The 21,265-nt window shown below is 36.7% G+C and overlaps 3 protein-coding genes and 1 non-coding gene across 4 annotated transcripts in view; 1 reads left to right on the top strand and 3 right to left on the bottom strand.

Moving 5' to 3' along the window:
- LOC108741756 (ADP-ribosylation factor-like protein 4C) overlaps nucleotides 1-12,586 on the bottom strand; it is a 48,900-nt gene extending 36,314 nt beyond the window's left edge. Inside the window, exon 1 of the mRNA XM_018476663.2 lies at nucleotides 12,134-12,586. The gene's annotated coding sequence lies outside the window, so the exon portion shown is untranslated. The remainder of the gene's footprint in view (nucleotides 1-12,133) is intronic.
- Nucleotides 12,587-13,718: 1,132 nt separating this feature from the next.
- LOC108741771 (methanethiol oxidase) lies at nucleotides 13,719-17,176 on the bottom strand. The gene is made up of 9 exons (XM_018476682.2): nucleotides 16,683-17,176; nucleotides 16,404-16,552; nucleotides 16,154-16,351; nucleotides 15,923-16,082; nucleotides 15,380-15,680; nucleotides 15,224-15,312; nucleotides 14,319-14,435; nucleotides 13,922-14,261; nucleotides 13,719-13,866 (listed from the first exon to the last, which is right to left on the bottom strand). Exons 1-9 carry the CDS (start codon nucleotides 16,690-16,692, stop codon nucleotides 13,818-13,820), a joined length of 1,413 nt encoding a protein of 470 aa, XP_018332184.1. The 5' UTR covers nucleotides 16,693-17,176; the 3' UTR covers nucleotides 13,719-13,817.
- Nucleotides 17,177-17,362: 186 nt separating this feature from the next.
- On the top strand, nucleotides 17,363-17,444 carry Trnas-gcu. Its single transcript has one exon. It is a non-coding gene; the product is annotated as a tRNA-Ser (tRNA).
- Nucleotides 17,445-17,642: 198 nt separating this feature from the next.
- LOC108741770 (sodium-coupled monocarboxylate transporter 1-like) lies at nucleotides 17,643-21,041 on the bottom strand. Its single transcript, XM_018476681.2, has 9 exons — nucleotides 20,952-21,041; nucleotides 20,628-20,893; nucleotides 20,114-20,391; nucleotides 19,064-19,286; nucleotides 18,867-19,007; nucleotides 18,589-18,807; nucleotides 18,249-18,519; nucleotides 18,027-18,187; nucleotides 17,643-17,967 (listed from the first exon to the last, which is right to left on the bottom strand). The coding sequence occupies exons 2-9, from the start codon at nucleotides 20,891-20,893 to the stop codon at nucleotides 17,727-17,729; spliced, it is 1,800 nt and encodes a 599-aa protein (XP_018332183.1). The 5' UTR covers nucleotides 20,952-21,041; the 3' UTR covers nucleotides 17,643-17,726.
- Between the last annotated feature and the right edge of the window lie 224 nt (nucleotides 21,042-21,265).

Consider the following 21,265-nt stretch of genomic DNA (forward strand, 5'->3'; position numbering starts at 1 on the left):
ATCTCCTTGCTAGTGTAGGTTTGACAGCACGCTGAACAAGACGCCTCTGTGGTTTTCGTAAAAATGGAAAAGCAGGAAAATCGTGCTGTCATCAAATACTTTTATTTGAAGGGGTTAACGCCGAAGGAAATTAAAAAAGAGATGGACTCAACACTGGGGACATCCTCCCCGTCATATTCAACCGTTAAGCAGTGGGTTTCCGAGTTTAAAAAGGGTCGTGTGAGCACCTCTGATGGGCCTCGCTCAGGACGCCCCGTTGAGGTCACAACTCCAGATATGATCGAAAAAATTCATCAAATAGTGCTGGGAGACCGCAGATTGAAAGTGCGTGAGATAGCTGAGACCTGTAAGATGTCATATGAACGTGTGCAACATATTTTGCACCAACATTTGCATATGGAAAAGCTCTGTGCAAGATGGGTGCCGCGTTTGCTAACAGTCGACCAAAAATTGATTCGAAAAAACATTTCTACCGCAAATTTGTCATTGTATAAGCGTAATCCAAGCGAATTTTTGCGTCGATTCGTAACCGTTGACGAAACGTGGGTCCACCACTACACTCCTGAAACCAAAGAACAGTCTAAACAGTGGATTGGACCAGGGGAACCAACTCCAAAGAAGGCAAAAACAATTTTTTCGGCGAACAAGGTTATGGCTACTGTTTTTTGGGATGCAAGAGGTATTATATACATTGATTACCTTGCAAAGGGTAATACTATCACTGGTCAATACTACGCAGACTTATTGCAACGTTTGAGCCACGAGGTGAAAATTAAACGACCTCATCTGGCGAAGAAAAAAATCTTGTTTCATCACGATAACGCACCAGCGCACACGTCAATCGTTGCGACGGCTAAAATCAACGATCTAAAGTTTGAATTGATGCCGCACCCTCCTTACTCTCCAGACCTAGCCCCGAGTGACTATTTTCTGTTCCCTAATCTCAAAAAATGGCTTGGCGGTAAGAGATTTGCGGACAATGAAGAAGTAATCGAAGCTGTAAATGGTTATTTTGAGGAGCTTGACGAATCAGTCTATAGAGATGGCATTAATAGACTGGAACACCGCTATGAGAAATGTATCAGCCTTGGAGGAGATTATGTTGAGAAATAAAAAAAAAAAATTTTTAAAAACCTTGTTTTTCTTGGTCAGGCCGGAAACTTATCAATCCACCCTCGTATATTTGATTCTAAATACAGTTATGTGTGTATACGTATATACTTACGCTGTTGTTCTTCATGTATTGTATTAAATAATGTAGTCTTATTCCACATTAATCAAAATTTATGACTCGTATGGACTTTAATGGTCTCGTTTAAGGAGAGTTAATGGTTGATTTATGTCTATTGTTTGTTTAAGGGGAAATATGGAAAATGTAGGTTCACTTACCATATATGTTTAAAATAAAATTTGCTTTAGTCTATCTCCAGTGGTCAGTAAAATTTAGTATGTGTACGTCAACGTTTTATAAAATTAAAAACTTTTTTAACATTTGAGGGTTTTTAATGTTTCAAAAAGGAAATGGTTTAGGAAAACCCTAGACAGCTAGAACCGATCTCGTAATTAGTCGCTAATTAACTACTGACGGTTAGACTACCAGCCAGAAGATTGGATTTTTTTTTTAAAAAAGTTCTGATCCATCGAATAACATTATGTATTAGGAATACTCTCAGTGGGGCTTCAAACTTCCTGTGAATATTTCGCAAATTAGCCGTGATCCGAGAAAACCGAATATTATAATCTCACTCGAGCTAATTTGAAAAAAGTTCGAATTCTCTGGTTGGTAGTATACATCGTCAGCGGTGCATTAGTGCCGAATTATGAGCCCGGTTCAGTGTCCACGCTTTTCTTAGCTGATTTTATACCTTTTTTGCTAACCCATTTGATGCTAGTATGCAAATAGTTTTTGGGTTTCCTGGGTCGCAGCTAATTTTTAAGTTGGACGGCTAATTTGAGACATATTCACCGTCAATTTCAAACCCCATACTAGAATTTCATTCGAAATGACGGCGGTCAAGTCGTCCAGATGAAAAAATGACCCTATTTTGAAAAAAAGAATCCAATCCCCTGCATAGCAATGGTTAAGTGGTTAAATAGCGGCTAATTATGAGACCGATTCCAGCTGTCTAGGATTTTCTTAACTGATTTCACAATTTTTAGCATATTAACATCCAATGATGTTAGCATGCAAAGTGGTTTTCAGGTAGCGGCTAACTTTTTGCTTTTACGGCTAATTTGCGGCTTACTAATTATCTAATGGTTTCTATTTTCGCCTTGCCAACTTGGGGTTTTCTTTGGCAAGGAAATATAACAAATTTCGGTAAAAAAACTAAAGATTTATCTGGTAACCCTCACTTTTTCTAGTCAAATCCTTGCCCATATATCGTACCTACGTCCCAACAATTAATCTATCTAAAAAACCATGAGTTAATCAGTGGTTTGCACCTAAATTATTTGAATATCCTAGGTATGAAATGCATACCAAAAAGCTAAAACCTTTCTGAGACCACTCACGAAAATCTATACGCTATACTTACGTATTACCTATATCATTTTCAGTCAGAATAATGAGTTCCAGGAATGTAACTAATAGGAATGTGCCGGTTTTGGTTTATAACACTGCTACATTTCAATAATAATTACGGTAAGAAAATAGAGCCATTGGCCTGTTTGAATTTACAATTGGGATTTTTTGACCGCCATAACGCAGCGGTACGACGCGACCGATTGTAAGCGAAGTATAACAAATATTCCGTTAATAACCTCAACCTCAAACCGCAGGAAAGCAAACAGGCAGGTTGTATCTGCCTGTCATTTGATTTTTTTTTAAGATAACATCGGCAAACACTCCAACTGAGTGAGAAGTAATTTTGTAGGCTTGGTTGCATTTCTTTACTAACGATAATTACATTGAATTACTGTTGTATACGAGGATTAATAAGAAAATTCGTATGCTTTAAATGAAAACTTACAAGAGGCGATTGATAAAAAAACAAATGCCACAATTTTCATAATTAGTTAATTATTTTTTTAACAAAGTTTTTCAAATACTCTTTAGGGACTAGGTTCTACGCCTCTACAGTGGTTCCTTACAAAGGCTTTAAATTGTATAGGGTTGTTCGGAGTCATTCCGTTTTTTTTTTTGTGGAAATGAAAGACCGTTTTCGTATAATAAACAAATACTTTATTAAATTATATATTGACCGTTCTGGTCCAACACCTTTTGCCATCTTTCTGGTAGTAGCATAATTCCACGCTCATAAAATTTTTGGTCTTTGCTGGCAAAAAACTGATCGAGGAGGTTTTTGACCTCCTCATTTGAGGTGAAGGTTTTACCGTCTAAAAAATTTTGGAGTGACCGGAACAAATAATAATCCGATGGTGCCAGGTCTGGAGAATATGGTGGGTGTAGCATTGTATCCCATTCAAGCTGTAAAAGCTTTTGGCGAGTGACCAAACTTGTGTGAGGTCTCGCGTTGTCTTGGTGAAACACTACACCTTTCCTGTTGATTAGTTCTGACCTTTTCTGTTGAAGTGCATCATTCAGTTTGTCCAGCTGATGACAGTAGACTTCCGAATTAATCGTTGTGTTATCCGGTAAAAGCTCAAAAAAAACGATTCCTTTAAAATCCCACCAAACAGACAGCATCACCTTTTTTTGGTGAATATCGGCTTTGGAAATGGTTTGAGCCGGTTCATCTTTTTTGCTCCATGACCTCTTGCGTTTGACGTTGTTGTATACAACCCATTTTTCGTCCCCAGTGATGATGCGCTTCAAAAACGGATCATTTTCGTGACGTTTGAGAAGCGAATCGCAGACGTCAATGCGGCGACACAGATTTCTCTCTGTGAGAACATGGGGAACCCATACATCGAGCTTCGAGGATAATCCCAGGCCTTTCAAGTGGTCATAAACTGTTGAATTTGATAAATTTAACCTCAATCCGATCTCACGTGTTGTTATTCGCCGGTTCACATCAACTAATGCCTTTATCGCGTCTTTATCAGCTTCAACCGGCCTTCCCGAACGTGGTGCATCTTCGACATCAAAATTGCCGGATCGAAATTTAGCGAACCAGTTCTGGCACTGGCGTACTGTCAACACACCTTCTCCATACACATCAGTCAATTTCTTTCTGGCTTGAACAGCATTTTTACCCTTTCTGTAGTAAAACAGTAAGATATGTCGAAAATGCTGCTTATCGCTCTCCATATTTAAAAGGGCACCAACCAAAAACTACTGCGTAGAATTAATTGCAATTTTTCACACACAAGCCTTGCTATATGAGCTCTCAAAGCATATAAAAATTATACGGTTTAAATGTGATGTTGGGTGCAAAAGAATACAATTAAATCCTCTGTCGGAAAAAAAACGAAATGACTTTCCGAACAACCCGATAAGTTAGACAATAACATGAAAGAGATTACTTGTGGGAAGTTTGGACGGTATTTTTATATGAAAAGCATTGAGAGGGTATATATTCGGGAGCAGAGTTGGTTGCATACATTCTAAAGACATTTTGTAATCATTCAATTCCGGTGTTTAGTTGGTTGCATATACATATCATAAAAATTAACATCGATAACGAATACCACCGTCCAAATTTGTACGGGCTCAGCTAGTTAATAATAAAAAATAAATGTTTATCTTGTGCTAATGTAGTCGAACATCTGGAATTTGGAACTTCTATGGTTGAAAATCACTTCTAACTCGAACATTTTTTTTTTTTGTTTTCTGAGTAATATACTATTTTACATTTATTCCAAACCCTTTAACTCGAATTTCTCTATTTCTCTAAATTTCGAATTTTTCTGTAGCTCAGCTTATATTATAAATTGTTTCTTTAAATGGAATTTCTATTCATTCTCTTCGAAAAAGTCAGACGCGACTAAAAAGGAATCTTTTAGTTATAATATCTACATAAACAACTATTATCTACCATATACCACACTTTGATAAGATAGAGAGTGACTTGGGTTGTTTTGTTACGTTTCTGAATGCTGTAGGTGTAATGGAAGTTCAGCAGAAAGTTGTTAATTTGCTTAACAAGTCACTAACTTGCTTATTAAGCAAGTTAAACGTACTTATTAAGCACGACGATACTTCAGCGCTTCTGTAGGTTCGAGTCAGAGAAGTCTGTTTTACCACTGACGGTTAGACTAAAAATCAGACGGTTGGATTCTTTTTTAAATAAGATCATTTTTCTGATTCGACGAAACTTTTGAACTAACTAGAGTGGGTAGATGGGCTTTTGAGTTTCAGTGATTTAGGGAGCCGGATCATAGATTTAACCATAATGGGGGGGGGGGGCAAGTCCCTGAAGGAGGGCAGCAGCTCTTTCTGTACACATGACATTATGGCACTCTGATGTACAATACTGCGATGTGGAAGGCAACGGGAAACTACCATACATTATGATATCCCAAGAAAAATAAACCGAACTCAAATGATGGCGTCCTCTGGGGTAAAGCACTCCGGACGTAAACTGGTCCCCATTCGGTTGTCCGGGTGGGGACTACCTCGGGAGATGTCATCAATACGTGCAATAGGGGTAGATACAATATTTCACGAGTCGGAGCGTGGAATCTTAGGACAATGTGGCAAGTCAGATAAGTCTGTTTTTTCCTAAATTTTTGGTTGTACGAGGGTGGATTGATAAGTTTCCGGCCTAACCAAGAGATGACGCCACTAGGCCTACCTTGAGGTGACATTCTATAGTACCATCCTTGGATAGCTTGTAGCTATAGTTTCAGCCCGATCTCCTTGCTAGTGTAGGTTTGACAGCACGCTGAACAAGACGCCTCTGTGGTTTTCGTAAAAATGGAAAAGCAGGAAAATCGTGCTGTCATCAAATACTTTTATTTGAAGGGGTTAACGCCGAAGGAAATTAAAAAAGAGATGGACTCAACACTGGGGACATCCTCCCCGTCATATTCAACCGTTAAGCAGTGGGTTTCCGAGTTTAAAAAGGGTCGTGTGAGCACCTCTGATGGGCCTCGCTCAGGACGCCCCGTTGAGGTCACAACTCCAGATATGATCGAAAAAATTCATCAAATAGTGCTGGGAGACCGCAGATTGAAAGTGCGTGAGATAGCTGAGACCTGTAAGATGTCATATGAACGTGTGCAACATATTTTGCACCAACATTTGCATATGGAAAAGCTCTGTGCAAGATGGGTGCCGCGTTTGCTAACAGTCGACCAAAAATTGATTCGAAAAAACATTTCTACCGCAAATTTGTCATTGTATAAGCGTAATCCAAGCGAATTTTTGCGTCGATTCGTAACCGTTGACGAAACGTGGGTCCACCACTACACTCCTGAAACCAAAGAACAGTCTAAACAGTGGATTGGACCAGGGGAACCAACTCCAAAGAAGGCAAAAACAATTTTTTCGGCGAACAAGGTTATGGCTACTGTTTTTTGGGATGCAAGAGGTATTATATACATTGATTACCTTGCAAAGGGTAATACTATCACTGGTCAATACTACGCAGACTTATTGCAACGTTTGAGCCACGAGGTGAAAATTAAACGACCTCATCTGGCGAAGAAAAAAATCTTGTTTCATCACGATAACGCACCAGCGCACACGTCAATCGTTGCGACGGCTAAAATCAACGATCTAAAGTTTGAATTGATGCCGCACCCTCCTTACTCTCCAGACCTAGCCCCGAGTGACTATTTTCTGTTCCCTAATCTCAAAAAATGGCTTGGCGGTAAGAGATTTGCGGACAATGAAGAAGTAATCGAAGCTGTAAATGGTTATTTTGAGGAGCTTGACGAATCAGTCTATAGAGATGGCATTAATAGACTGGAACACCGCTATGAGAAATGTATCAGCCTTGGAGGAGATTATGTTGAGAAATAAAAAAAAAAAATTTTTAAAAACCTTGTTTTTCTTGGTCAGGCCGGAAACTTATCAATCCACCCTCGTATTGTAAGTTTTTCTGACCATTAAAGACCAGTACTTTTGAATTAGCAAAATGTAAGTTATTTTTGGATGAAGTGATTACATGACTGATTTATACTTAATTTTAACATTACTTACCGTTTCTTTTTTTTTAACCGGTTATTTACACGTTTATGCACAAGTACCGAAACTAAATGAAGAGTCCTTATAATTTATAATATATATATGCACGTACGCATTTACTAAGTATGTGGTTCACGTTTGCGGTATAATGAATGGCAGGTACTACCTACTACAGGTACTACAACGCACGAGCCTATACATAATAGTGTTATTACATATTTTACTCAAGTATTACGGTATTTAAAGTAGAGTGCTTGCAATATTAATTGGCGCGGAACTTTGTTTGTTAGTTGCGGGTATCAGACTAAACGGTACTTCCTAAGAAGGTAATTTTTTTGTCCTCTAGAGGAAAGCAATTTGGAGCTTAGGAAGGATTGACGCAAAATGAAGAAATGTAAACAGTAACAATAATAAAGGTACGATAGTTGTGTCAATAAAGGAACAGTTTTAAGGTAAACGACGCATGTACACAGGGGTTGGACGAATGGAAAGGTACGGAAAAAAATAAAATAAATACCTAGCAAACGGGAGTTAGACACAGTTTTAAATAAAATGGAAGCGGTATTGACAAAAGTGTATTGTATGAAAATAAATAAAAGTAAAACAAAAGTACTGATATGCAAGGGAAGAAAAAGTAGGGAAAGATGGAATATAAAGATAGGAGACGAAAAATTAGAAGAAGTGGCTGATTTTAGGTATCTAGGAAGTCAGATAAGTCAGGACGGAAGGAGTAGTAGGGATATAATGCAGANAATAAAAGTAAAACAAAAGTACTGATATGCAAGGGAAGAAAAAGTAGGGAAAGATGGAATATAAAGATAGGAGACGAAAAATTAGAAGAAGTGGCTGATTTTAGGTATCTAGGAAGTCAGATAAGTCAGGACGGAAGGAGTAGTAGGGATATTATGTAGCAGAGAATAGCTTAGGGTCCAGTCGTCTTCAATAAAAAGAAGTCACTTCTATGCTCGCGAACGATGGTGTTACATGCGAATGATGAGGATACCGTGCATAGAGAAGGTCAGAAATGAAGAGGTATTAGAAAGAATAGAATAGAGGATTCTACGGAAATCAATAAGAAATAGGCGAGATAGGTTAGTAGGACTCTTTCTCAGGCATGAAGGTCTAGTCAAATACATATTAAAGATAGAAACAGGAGTTAAGAAGAGTAGAGGTAGACCTAGATTACTGTTCTCGAATAGTAGTGACGACCTTATGAGGATGATGATGATGATGTATACCTACAGTCATATGGTACAACGCACATTCAAACGAAATAATGTGCATGAATGTTTCCACACCATAGTAGTTGTCAAATCGTTGCCTCCCTTAATGCTTCCTTGAGTAACAGTCATGTGGTAGTCACTAGGCCACAAATCTGGGCTATGGGGTGAGCGTTGCAGTATCTCTCAATAATTTTTTTCCGATTTTCCGGGCATCATTAAGAAGAATCGCATTTCAGAAGTAGGCATATTTCGCCTTTTTCGCCGAAAGGCCAGTTTCGCTTCCATCATGAACATGGCAGTAATTTTCAGCGTTGACTGTGCCCTGCTGACGAAGAAAAACGAATCTTGACTTTCCAAAAGTACTGCTTCTCCAGGTTTCCGCCACCTCATGTTTGCTTGATTCGGGGGTATAATAATGCACCCACGTCTCATCACACGCACCAATACGACTCAAAAAAAATCTGCCCCCCGCCTTTGCTCGGTATCTCACCAAAAACCTTTCATACACCGCAAAGTGGTTTTCTTTCTGGGTATTTTTTTAATTGACATTATTATTTTTGCGTGGTTTTTGCATAAATGAGGCATAATTGTTGTATTGTACACGTGAGGTCTTAGTTGCTGTTGCGGAAATGTGAAGTGGAAAATGTAATGGGAGGGGGGAATGTGAAAAGTAATTCACATGGGTATTTTTTCGGGTTTCGTTGAGAAATGACGGAAATTGTTGTATTGTAGACGTACAACATATAAGAAATATATATGAAATGAAGTGAAGTAAATATTACGAAGGGAGTCAGACAGGGATGCACACTGTCACCGCTACTTTTTAACCTGTACATCGAAGACGCCATCAACATCATTAAAGACAGTACAACTGTAGGGATAGATGTGCAAGGGCAAAAGATTAATATGCTTAGATTTGCAGATGATATAGCAAGGAGGAGCTAGAGATAGCTTTAAATAAAATGGAAGCAGTCCTAACAGATCAGTACTGTATGAAAATAAATGAAAGTAAAATTAAAATACTGGTATACAAGGGATTGTTAAAGGTGTATGTTTGGAACACGGCATTGTACGGGTGCGAAACATGGACAGTGGGCGCGGCGGAAAAGAAAAGGTTAGAAGCATTCGAAATGTGGTGTTATAGGCGGATGATGAGGATATCGTGGGTAAAAAAGGTTAGAAATGAAGAGGTATTGGAAAGAATAGGAGAACAGAGGACTCTATAGAAGTCAATAAAAAATAGGCGAGATAGGTTGGTAGGACACCTTCTTAGTCATGAAGGTCTAGTCAGAGACATGTTGGAAGCAGAAACAAATAACAGGAGCAGGAGCATTAAGGAAACTCCAATCCCTCATAAATCTCCCTAACTAAACAATGATGTTACCAATGCATATTTAGCAGGAACAGCTGACGAAGAGCTGGAGTCAGGGTCGTACCTATCGGAATTTCTTCCGATTAACAAAACTTTAGGAGTCTGTATCTCAAGTCACATTGGTTTCCGCATGGAATAAATAGTACCACACGATTCTACTTGGTGAGTACTTCCTACCTGACTTAACTATACCGGTTTCTGTTCTTTCGTGAGGAGGCGAGATACCTATCTTGCCCAAATTATTCGAAATGCTTGATTGAGCACTCCCGTATGGGATCCTGACCTCTGCAGCAATTTTCGGTACAGTTCAAGAATTGTGCACCGATGAAAACTTCAACGTTGACCCGGCTACCTCCATCGAGCCCCGGTCGCTGGTCGTACATTTCACATGTTTTTTACGGACTTGGATCACGACCTCGACGCTCGCTTCTGCCGCCGCATCGAAAGTACTCCGCATATACTTTGTACTGGGGAAAAGTATTCCATTCCCAGAGTTGAAAGGGAACGTCATACTCTCTTCCGTTGATGTGTAATACAGTTTTATGAATTTTGCGCCATTTATTCATAGTAACTGCAGTAGGTACATAAAAAACACTTACAAAACTACCAGTGAGTAATGAATGTACTATACATTGGAAGAACGCTGAGGCGGTGCGTATTGAAAATGATATATATTTATAACAACCGCACATTTAATTTGTCTGTGTAATGAAGTAAACGACATGATGTCAAATTGTCAAACATACCTCAGCTCTATGTAACATGAATATTTGATACGTACGTGATTCTTGACCATAAACTATTTTATTGCCTTTGGTAGAGCAAGCGGTAATATTTGGATTACATTTTTTCTGCTGAACTGCCATTTTATTACACCTACTCCTACAGCATTCAGAAACATAAATAAAACAACCCAAGTCATTCTTTATCTTATCAAGGCGTGGTGTAGATAATGGTTGTGACTCACGTAGATATTATTATAAGCAATGTATTCCTTTTCTTTTGAAATTAATCCACTTCTGCGTACCTATACAGTGTAATTTCCCCCAACTAACCCAAACCTCTTAAATGCAACCAGTTATGTTCAAGTTACAGAAAATTCCAATGAAAGAAAATTTCTGCTTTACGGTCAAAACCAGATAATTTATCTCATATACAAAAACGACGAAAAAATATTCTCCGACAGATCAGATTTTAACTCACAGGCTATAGTTATGATGCATTGGTATAGCCTCATTTGTAAAAAATACTTGCGGTCTAACCATTACCACCTTAAATTTTGATACACTCAATATTATATCAAAAAAGTAGGGTTAGGATTTTAAAGTTGTGGTAGAAAAGACAACATGAACGAAGTGTACAGATATACTGCCTGACACCCTAATCTGAGTTTGCAAGGATTATTATTAAAGGTGCGCTTAACATCTGTAATAAGCCCACGTAGAACCGATAATCTTTGAAACTAAAATAAAAAAATTTGACGATGAAGCAGAAAATTTTCCTTAACCGGATTTTTCTCTGATAATATGAAAATAACTGGTTACATTTCAGAGGTTACAGTTGGGGAGGTTTAACTGTAAATGTCATTTAGAAATTAGATAAGTCGTATAAGTTTTTGACCCGCCTGATTCTCATATCTGGAGGTCAAGGGAGAATAGCAAAATAGAAAAGAAAATATGTCGTAAATGGAATATTTTTTGCAGTAAACATTGGAACAATGCACAATGTTTGTACTGGTGTTTCTCAAATAGATAATAACTTCATCATGGTGAACAATAAATTTGATAACGTTTATGAATAAAATTATAAAATTCCACACAAAAAAGGCAAACGGTTAAATCACGAACGATTAAAAACACAAACCTTAAATTATAACAGTTAGTAAAACAATTGGTTCTGATAACATTGTGTTTATAGAACTATCGACATTTTTAGAAAACAAAATTAACAGTTATTAAAACAATTAGTATTGGGTAGGTACTAACAAACGTAGTAAATGAACAAGTATCTTTAAGGATAATATCACTTAAATATCTATTATCAGTAAACACAATTACGGGATAGAAAAAAAGTAGGTACCTATTCATATAAATAATTATTATTTATCAATCAGTGATTTGATCCGCAATCCGTACCAATTGATAATAAATGAAGTACATCAAAAATAAAAAAACAATTTTCCCATCATCCCCTTTAAATCAATGCAATAATTATATACGCTTAAACGAACAAGTTCTTGTTAAGCAATTCAGCCCAGGATCATAATTAAAATCAAGAACAATAGAGAGAATCGATCTTTCAAAGTTGCGAAAGTCCTCGTCAAACATCGAAAAAATTGTCTGCATGTCATATAATCGGAAACCATTCGGTAATCCGGAATTTATTCCTAAACAAATATTCCCTCGTGAGTTGGTGGTGTATTGTACTGTACCTATGAAGTGACGTTTTACGTAACGTAGATACTAAAACTAAACCCGTATTGATTTTCGAAAAGCTTCCTACCTTACTGTTGCTGAAGCCCTTCGGAAGTCCACGAACATGCAGAAGTCATTGTTAAAAAACTACTGTATCTCATCGACTCTTCCAAACTTCTGGGAAACTTCAATATTTCAAGGAAAGTAATACAAAATTATCATCCCCCATGATTGATTCAATAGATAATAATAAAACGATAGTACAAAATAACACACATATACAGTAACTAATTGACCGTTAACTATCTAACAGCTCAAAGCCCACTTCTCTTTTGTTTATTTTTCCATTAGTAAACATAATCACTAACGAATCATTTCGAACTATCTCACTTTAACTATCTTCTCGTGAAACGCATAACACGCAAACTACAAAAACGCATACATCTCTCTACCCACATAACACGTTTACAGCCACTGTTGACTGTGACTGTTTTTCTGAGCCATGGCACACTTGCCTCGTTCTGTTGGTTACCCTTCTCATCTGCGAAAGAGAGAACCTGTGGTAAACCATGTGACCTGTATTGACTCTTTAGGTTTATAGAGACTTTATATAGGCAACACACATTGCCCATTATACCGAGGTCTTCAAGAAAATTATTGACATTTTCATGGAACTCCAACATTGGGTATTCAATAAATAAATCAATATTTTGAATGGTCAAACACTCAGAAAGTCAGAAGGCAATGTGAAAAGTGAACAAGTGTCTCAATTTTTAACGTATCGTATAAAGACATCAGGAAGAGTAGATCCAAGATCCAAAATCCTCCAAATGAGCTTCCAAAGAACAGTAGCTCATAAAAAAGTAACAAACTTAGAACGAAAACTGGAAGTTAGAAAGAGCTGATCATAATGAGTATGATTCTTCCACTAACAAACTAAGAAGGAGATGAAGAAAGTGAATAAGTATCTCCATTTTTAATGTATCGTAAAAAGACATGTCTTCAAGAAGAGTGGATCCAAGATCTAAAATCTTCCAAAGGTCCTTCCAAAGAACGTTCAATTTATGAAAAGAAAAATTTTCTACAGTACCTCATAAAAAAGTAACAAAATAAGAACGAATCCCAGAAGTTAGAAAGAGTTCATCATGATGAGTATGATTCTTCCACTAACAAAGTTAAAAGGAGACGAAGAATGTGAACAAGTATCTCCATTTTGAATGTATCGTAAAAAGACATGTCTTCAAGAAGAGTGGATCCTAGATCCAAAATCTTCCAAAGGACCTTTCAAAGAACATTCAATTTATAAAAAGAAAGATTTTCTACAGTAGCTCATTAAAAAGTAACAAAGTAAGAACGAAAACCTTAGAAAGAACTTATCATGACGAGTATGACCCTTTCACTAAGAAAGTTGAAAGGAGATAAGGAAAGTGAACAAGTGTCTCCATTTTTAACCTACATGTCTTTAAGAAAAGTAGAACCAAGACGCAAAACCTATCGAAGGATCTTCCAAAGGACATTCAATTTACAGCAAAAAGAAAAGCTTTTCTACTGTAGCTCATAAAAAAGTAGCATTGTAAGAACGAAATCCAGAAGTTAGAAATAACTTATCATGATGAGTATGATTCTCCCGTGGTTTAAATAAAATTGACTATTTCAAATGACCACAAAAAAGGTAAAAATTTAACATTTTTATTTTGTTGTAAAATGTTACAAAATATAGGCGATTATTATAAGATTTATGTAAAATAAGTAAATAGAACATTTAAAAAAAATCAGTCATCTGCAAGCCAGATGTCGGAGGTACAATCTCCTCCTGGATATCTGAAATAAAACCAGAACAATGCTTTCAAAACTATAAGATATTATCGATATTTACCTAATTTCATGAGCATAGAGAGGTTCCGAAGGGTCTTCTCCAAAATCGACTAGAAAGTCATCATCCAATTTCAATCCTCCTGTAACTGTATTGACATCAACTTTAACGAGAAAACTTCCAGTCTTTATAGTTTCTGGATAAAACTGTCTGTCCCAAGGAGAAAATAAACCAGATGACACGTAAAGTCGTTTTCCATCAAGGGACAACTGCATCATTTGTGGTCCACCAAGGAGCCTCCTTCCCTTCACATATACAGGATCAACGGGAGCTTTTCCTTCTGGATCTTCTACGACTTTGTCTTTTGCGTCCTTTGTGAGTTTCCCTCCCAGAAATAGTTGACCTTTGACAGTCAAATGAAAAATGCACATTCTTATTCAATGTCAGAATTTAAACTTACCTACTAGTCTAGGATTTTTAGTATCTGTAATATCGTACTGTCTTATATCTCCATGAATCCAGTTATTTATGTACAGGAATCTGTCGTCCAAAGAAATGAGAATATCACTTGTTAAACCTGAAATACAGTGTTTATAATAATTTTCAATTAACTCCCTTGCTTCTCATATTTATTTTATTGTTTTTTATGGTCAGTCAATGGTTATTTGGTTAAGTGGTAATTAACTAACTAGTAAGTATCTAGTACAAAAGAGAAAATACAGATATTTGATGACTGTTGCTTCATTACATTTTCGGGTAGCAACACTATTAGGTCGACTTCATGGGGAAGAACGAGTATAATCAGGCTAAACTAATCAGAAGTTAGGGCCATTCGATTTCATTGGTTGGGAGATTTCAGGAAAGGTAGTATTAATAAAATAAAATAAGGTTTTTTCTTAGCAGTCAATGACCAAAGTTAAATCCTATTTATTTTATTAATATAGGGCTAAAGATTTCGATCTTTTTGGATCTCATCAGCGCGTCGCAGACAGCTCCGACAGAACACAGACCAACTTTTACCTGCTGTCTTAACAGCGCGTTTTAGAAAATACTACAACTGGCGCGGTAAATGCCATCTGTAGTACGATGCTACATTTTAGGATTACGTATGCTCCAACAAGGTCCATTTAAATATATGGATATCTACTTGCTGAAACGAATCCCGGCGTACCTAACCTCAATGTGATAGGCACGTTACCATAATCGAATAAAATAATTCGAGGTGGTCTGTATTCTATTAGAATGTATACGTAATCCTAAAATGTAGCATCGTACTACAGATGGCGTTTACCGCTCCATTTGTAGTATTTTCTAATCAAAAGGTGATCTGAAATTGGAAAGATTTTCCGTTATTTTGACACATACCATGAATAAATTCCCCATTGGATGTTTTCTTTGGTGGAATATCTATCACTTTTTCGGCTTTCCATTTACCATCACCTGCCAAGTAGAATCTGTGAATGCCGAAAAAAGTTAAATGTCATACGGTTCGTTCGTTTTCGTTTAAGAAATTGGTAATACCTAAAAACCTTTGAATATACCGCACACCCGACGAAACCCTCACTTGCTTTCGGATTATGGAGAAATCTAATTTCTAAAGGAGCTGTGCCTTCCTTTCCGAGATCAATCGACTGGAGTAGTTCCCTGTCTTTATATGAGAAAAAGTTTAACGATTTCCCATAATTGTCTGCATCTCCTGGCTTCATCCCTTTCTTGAAAACGTTCGGTATACCCCATTCGGTCGATACAAGAATGTCATGGTACGGTTGATACCAGAAATCGTAGTTAAACTGTGGGCGCTTATTCCCTTGAATCCAAGTTCCTAAAAAACCACGTTCATTAAACATAATAAAATCGTTTATGTGTTTAGTTTCAGTTTTGTTTAGTTTATTCTGAACACACAATTGTCGCTGATAACCTTCGACCTCTTTTGTGTAATTCACTACAGAACTGAATTACGAATGCGCACAAATAAAATCATGAAAATCTGCTGAATTGGAAGAAACTTCATTACGATATTCATTTTATATAAGTCTATAAGTCCAAGAAAAGTTATTTTTTCACCTTTTGGTTTTAATGTGCACGCATCAATAAGTACAAAGTCGCATTTTCCATTCCCATTCGCATCCCCCATTGCAGAAATCATTACCTCTCCACTAGGCAAACAGTGGGAAGTGTGGAGAGCAGAACAGTTCAAAGCATCGATTTCTGAAGCTTCAATTACCTAAAATTTTGATACGAAAGATTGTGAATTTAATTCGATTTTAGTCAAAAAAAAGAAATAGTTTCCGCTACCTTATGAATTTTCGGTTTTCTTGGGTCAGTTTCTGTATCTACAATGTATACCCTATTTGACCCTAAACTGGGCATAACTAGTCTGTTTCTTACGGGTACCGGACAGCATTCCTTGACCTTGTAACAACTGGAACATACATTCCAACCACTATGATGCAGTTCATCATGTAGTCTTTCCGTATACGTTTTGTGGATTATCTACGTAAATAATTATTTATCTTCAAATAATAAGACACTTATTTCTTAATACTTTGCTATAAGTTGGGGATGATGGATTAACATCCACGGTGGCTAAAAGGTCACTTTTCGTGGGATTAGGATTCGTCTGAATGCAAATGACGTAAAGAAGCTCTTCTCTAGGACCTTTCATAGCATCTAACGGAGATCGATAACCTGGACCTTATAAAAATTTAATAGCGTATCTATGTACATTATATTCAGGGAATTGATATCGCAACGTAATTAATTAAAAAATTAATTTCATTAATAAATGTAAGAACAACAAATAGTAATAAGGTAACAGTAATACCTTGCTGCATTTTTATTTTCCTAATTTCCACTCACAACTTGATAAGTAGTTCAATGCAAACCACACACACAGTACGATAGACACGTAGCAAGTAATCGTATTCTGTAGCAATTGCTTTAAAAGTAAACATTAATGTTTGTTAATGTGTTTTCACTTTGTGGGATTTGCCATATCTCACAGCCTATCATCAACATACAGCAACAAACGATTTTCTGCTGCTTTTATAATTAGATGTAGATAAATATTAAACATTCGTAAAGTACAGTATAGTTCACAAATTGTGACGAGCTAGAAAACTACTTCTAATATTAAACACTTAATAAACGTTTCCTTTCCTTTTGCTAACGGTATTTTCCGATTTGTTTTTTTAATAAAAATACTGTAGGTGGTTTACCAAGTAAATGATAAAATTTCGAAACAATTGCTTATTCAAATTTTATGAAAGTAGGTACATTACACTACGACCGCGGAAGCCTGAAAGACTGGGTTGGTTAAGAATAATGTTTAATTATGAAGGTTTGCTAAGTGAATAACGAAGGAGATTGTTGATAAAATGGAAATGTACTTTACAAAAATGTTTTGCTTTGATAATCTTCAGATATAAACTAAAGATTAGATTAAAAAGTTTCAAATTTTATATTCTGAAGAGGAGGGGATGTTTCACACGTTAGCAATATCGTGACGAGGTGGCCGAGTGGTTAAGGCGTTGGACTGCTAATCCAATGTGCTCTGCACGCGTGGGTTCGAATCCCATCCTCGTCGGTATGTTTTTTCGTATTGTTATTTATAAAAATGGTAAAATTGAAGTTGAACTGATTCCGTGAGTTGGTAGAAGAAAAGTAATATTGTACGTTTTTGTTACTTAAAAATATTAGGTACTAGTCAAGCTTCATATTAATAAACTAGGACATTTATTTGAATACTGATAAGGATAGCAAGAGATAAGGCAGTGAAGGAAAATAAATATAAAATATTTATTGTCACTGCTACAAAAGTCATATACGTATATTTTCAACTCTGTACTCCTACTTTAGGTTTTCCATATCATTGAGATACCATTTCCATAGCTTTTTCCACGGAGTAATAATCGGAAGGCTTTTCTTTTGGAAGCGCAAAGTGTACTACAGGACTGATGTAGTCTCTGTTCACTGGAGGATCGGTAGGTCTTTTGGTGAGGTAACTTACTATTAAACCAACTATTACGGTTATTGCGGTTCCAATGAATGCGTAGTAATAATGGGTGATGCGGAATATCGCAAAGGGTTGCTGATGTACTACAGGATCACTGCGAGAGAAGAAATAAAAAGTATTAGAGTACTATGTACCGTAACTATGATCCTGTACCTTGTCCAAGAACTTAATGTTGCATTAACTAAATGTGGACAGCCGTCTGTAGACAATGGTTTTGGCGGAAATGTGAGAATTTTCATCATTTTGTAGTACTGAGCAGTTAAAATAATAATTGATGTGCCTACTAAGCCCACCATGCCTCCCCAATAAGCCCCCTGAAACGTCCACATTTAAATCTGGGCGATCAACATACAGTACTATTTTGGAAAACCAAACCTTAGAGTTTGCTGAAGGAAATAGCATTCCTAGAATGAACAAACCCAACATGGGTCCAGCAGTGATACCAGCAATACTGATGGTTAGTGGCAAGAGTCCACCAAGGTTCTCAAAAACAAACACAAGGGCAGTACACACGACTCCAGATATAACCACAATTACTTTTATTATGTTACTGGCTGTTTTCTCGGTTGTTTTCTCTGACATTCTGGGTGCTACGAAGTCTTCGTAAATGGTACCCGCCACAGTATTTAATGTTGCAGAGAGGGTACTTAAATGTTTTATTAAACAAATAATAAATTATGTACGTCATCAATTGTTGACATGTTTACTGGTTTACCTCAAGGCAGCACTAAAAATTCCAGCAATAAATAAACCAGATAATCCAGGAATATGATGGGCTACATCCATCACGTAATAAGGAAGAAGTTGATCAGACCTTTCCACTGCTTTTGTAGCCAGTGGATCACAATTATGGTATTTGGTATAAATGATCAGACCAGTTAGAACAGAAAGGGATTTTACAATACACATGCCAACCCCAAAAATACCAAGCGCTCTGGAAAAAAAAAATCGTATGGAATTGTTCAAATTAAATTTTTAAACGAATGGTCATACTTTTTGGCATCTGAAATTGTCGGAACAGCCAAAAATCTTTGAACACAACCTTGATTGATAGCAATGATTGCAGTCCAATGCACAATTTGTCCAAAAGTGAGTGCCCAAAATCCATCCCTTTTTGTTGGGTCTATATCGAAACTAAAACATATTTTGTCGTTTGACTCTTATCGTTAAACTTTAATGATATGAATTACTCAAAAATGTCTAGTCGTTGTCCATCTAATGATGTTTGCCAAACATTCGCAAATCCTCCAGAAGCTTTAAGACCTAAAATGAAAACCGAAACCATAGCACCCGAGGTACATATGAATTGCAGGGTGTCACTCCACACTACTGCCTTTAAACCCCCAATGGTGGTATAAAATATACAAATGGAACATACGATAGGTGTTATCAAGTGAACGTGAACTCCAGTAGCTGAAAAGGAAATGATACTTTCATAACAAATTGACGACTACACATTGAAATACAGTTAACAGAAATGGTTTCAAATTCAAACTAAACAGGTTTTAGTGGCCACATTTTAAAAGATGCAAATTACTTTAGGCTCGATTCATACCAAAGGGCCGTCATGCTCTGTTTTGCGTTCTCAGTCCAGTAAAATATTACCAAATAATCGTATTCATATGCTACCCCCACGATCAAATTCCGATTCAATCATTCACCGACTTCGAATAGTTTACGTCTCGCACCGGCGACGCATCTTTCAAATGTCTGCCTTATCAACTGTCGATGGTAGGTTCTGCGCCTACCATGGTTGTAACGGGTAACGGGGAATCGGAAAGGGATTCTAGAAAAAAGGTGCTACATTCAAGGGAGGCAGTAGGTGTGCAAATCACTCACTCCTGGCACAGGGAGGTAGTGACGAAAAATAACGATGCGGAATTCGTGGGAGGCCCCGTAATCGGAATGAGTACAGTCTAAACCCTTTAACAAGTTAATTGGAGCAATAATAGATCTGTGATGCCTATAGATGTTCTGGACACTGAAGGAGTCAGCGTGTCCACTCTGGACTAGATACCCGGGTAATCCGCTGAACCTCTGCGAGAATATCTTTGATTCAGCTTTAGGTTAGGTTTGACCATTTCTGGTTTTGAGCTCTAAGAATTTTAAAGTAAAGCGCGATCAAAACCTGTCCAACAGTGGAATGTGGAGCCATGACCAGCTCTGTAGCATGAATCAAGTCTTAGGAGTTGTCGCTTCATATGCAGGTACTAAAATAATTTGAAAATTGAAATACAAACCTTGTGAGAAGGCCAATGCAGGAATATATATGACGACAGGATTGTAAAGAAACGTGTTAATGGCGAATAAAAGAGATGTGATTGTTCTCATACGATTATCAAATCTAAGTTTCAAATACTCGTATGTGCTGGTCAACTGCAGTTTGTAATAAACTGGTAGAAAAACGTACGCTGCTATTGCAGCAGTAATGGCAATGCAGATACAGGTGTGCCAATAAGCGGCTCCATAGCGATAAACATCAGCTGGTAGGGCCAGTAATGTCAATCCTGAGATGTGACTAAAAAAATACAGATCGACGAAATCCTTTAATTGAGAATATAAACAGATGTAAGTCATTAATTGTTAAGAATTGCGTATGAAATAAATGGAAGAATGATGAGATAAAAACTGTTAAAATCGCTATCAGTTGCAGGGTATTTGCAGATAGTTGTTTTTATTATGATGAAGGAATATTTTTATTATTTTCCTGTTTCTTCTTTTATTCAAATGGAATTCCAACTTAAAGATTTTTACCTTGCAATGAGTGACATCGAAACTGGGAAAACTTTCATAGTCTTTCCGCCTAAAAGGTATTCTTCAGTTGTATCCTGTTTTTTTCCAAAGAAACCAAAGTAAATCCCAATTAATGCACTTAAGGCTAACATTGTGCTGAAGAGGGTGTAATCGATCCATGAAAATTGTATTTTTGATATAAATTCGTTTACGGTGAAATTTGTGAAAACTGTGGTGGCGGTGGTTTCAGTGGTTGTGATCGTATCAAATTCGACTTTGGTGGTCATCTAAGAATTAAAATTTGAATGAATTTATTTTGGGTTAAATTAGCTTTAAAGTTGTTACCTTTCTTGGTTGATTCTTTAAACGTTCATCTAAATTGGTAAGGACATTCTTTACAATTTTCTGTGCTACTTCACAAATAGGTAGCTAACCAGCAAATAATATTAAAATTAGTACTCTTTCAATTTTTAAAATGCTCATTTTGATGACAAATAACATAAGTAAATAAATATAAATTATGATCTTTTGTTCCTTTTTCCGAATCATTTTTGCTATCAATGTTAAATATTTATTTTTAAAATTATTATTACTAAGAAATTAAACAATACAGTTTATATGCAACAGATTTATTATTAAGTAAACCACAGAGAGTTTAC

The sequence above is a fragment of the Agrilus planipennis genome, unplaced genomic scaffold (genome assembly GCF_000699045.2).
Source record: "Agrilus planipennis isolate EAB-ADULT unplaced genomic scaffold, Apla_2.0 scaffold16, whole genome shotgun sequence".
Lineage (NCBI taxonomy): Eukaryota > Metazoa > Arthropoda > Insecta > Coleoptera > Buprestidae > Agrilus > Agrilus planipennis.

Coding starts and splice junctions, on each gene's coding strand:
- LOC108741771 (XM_018476682.2), bottom strand. Junction 16,352..16,403: donor CATCCCCAACTTATAGCAAA/GTATTAAGAAAT, acceptor TTATTTACGTAG/ATAATCCACAAAACGTATAC. Junction 14,262..14,318: donor TAAAAATCCTAGACTAGTAG/GTAAGTTTAAAT, acceptor TGACTGTCAAAG/GTCAACTATTTCTGGGAGGG.
- LOC108741770 (XM_018476681.2), bottom strand. CDS start 20,893: ATGACCACCAAAGTCGAATTTGATACGATCACAACCACTGAAACCACC. Junction 19,287..20,113: donor TGCATTGGCCTTCTCACAAG/GTTTGTATTTCA, acceptor TTTCCTTTTCAG/CTACTGGAGTTCACGTTCAC. Junction 17,968..18,026: donor ACATTAAGTTCTTGGACAAG/GTACAGGATCAT, acceptor CTTCTCTCGCAG/TGATCCTGTAGTACATCAGC.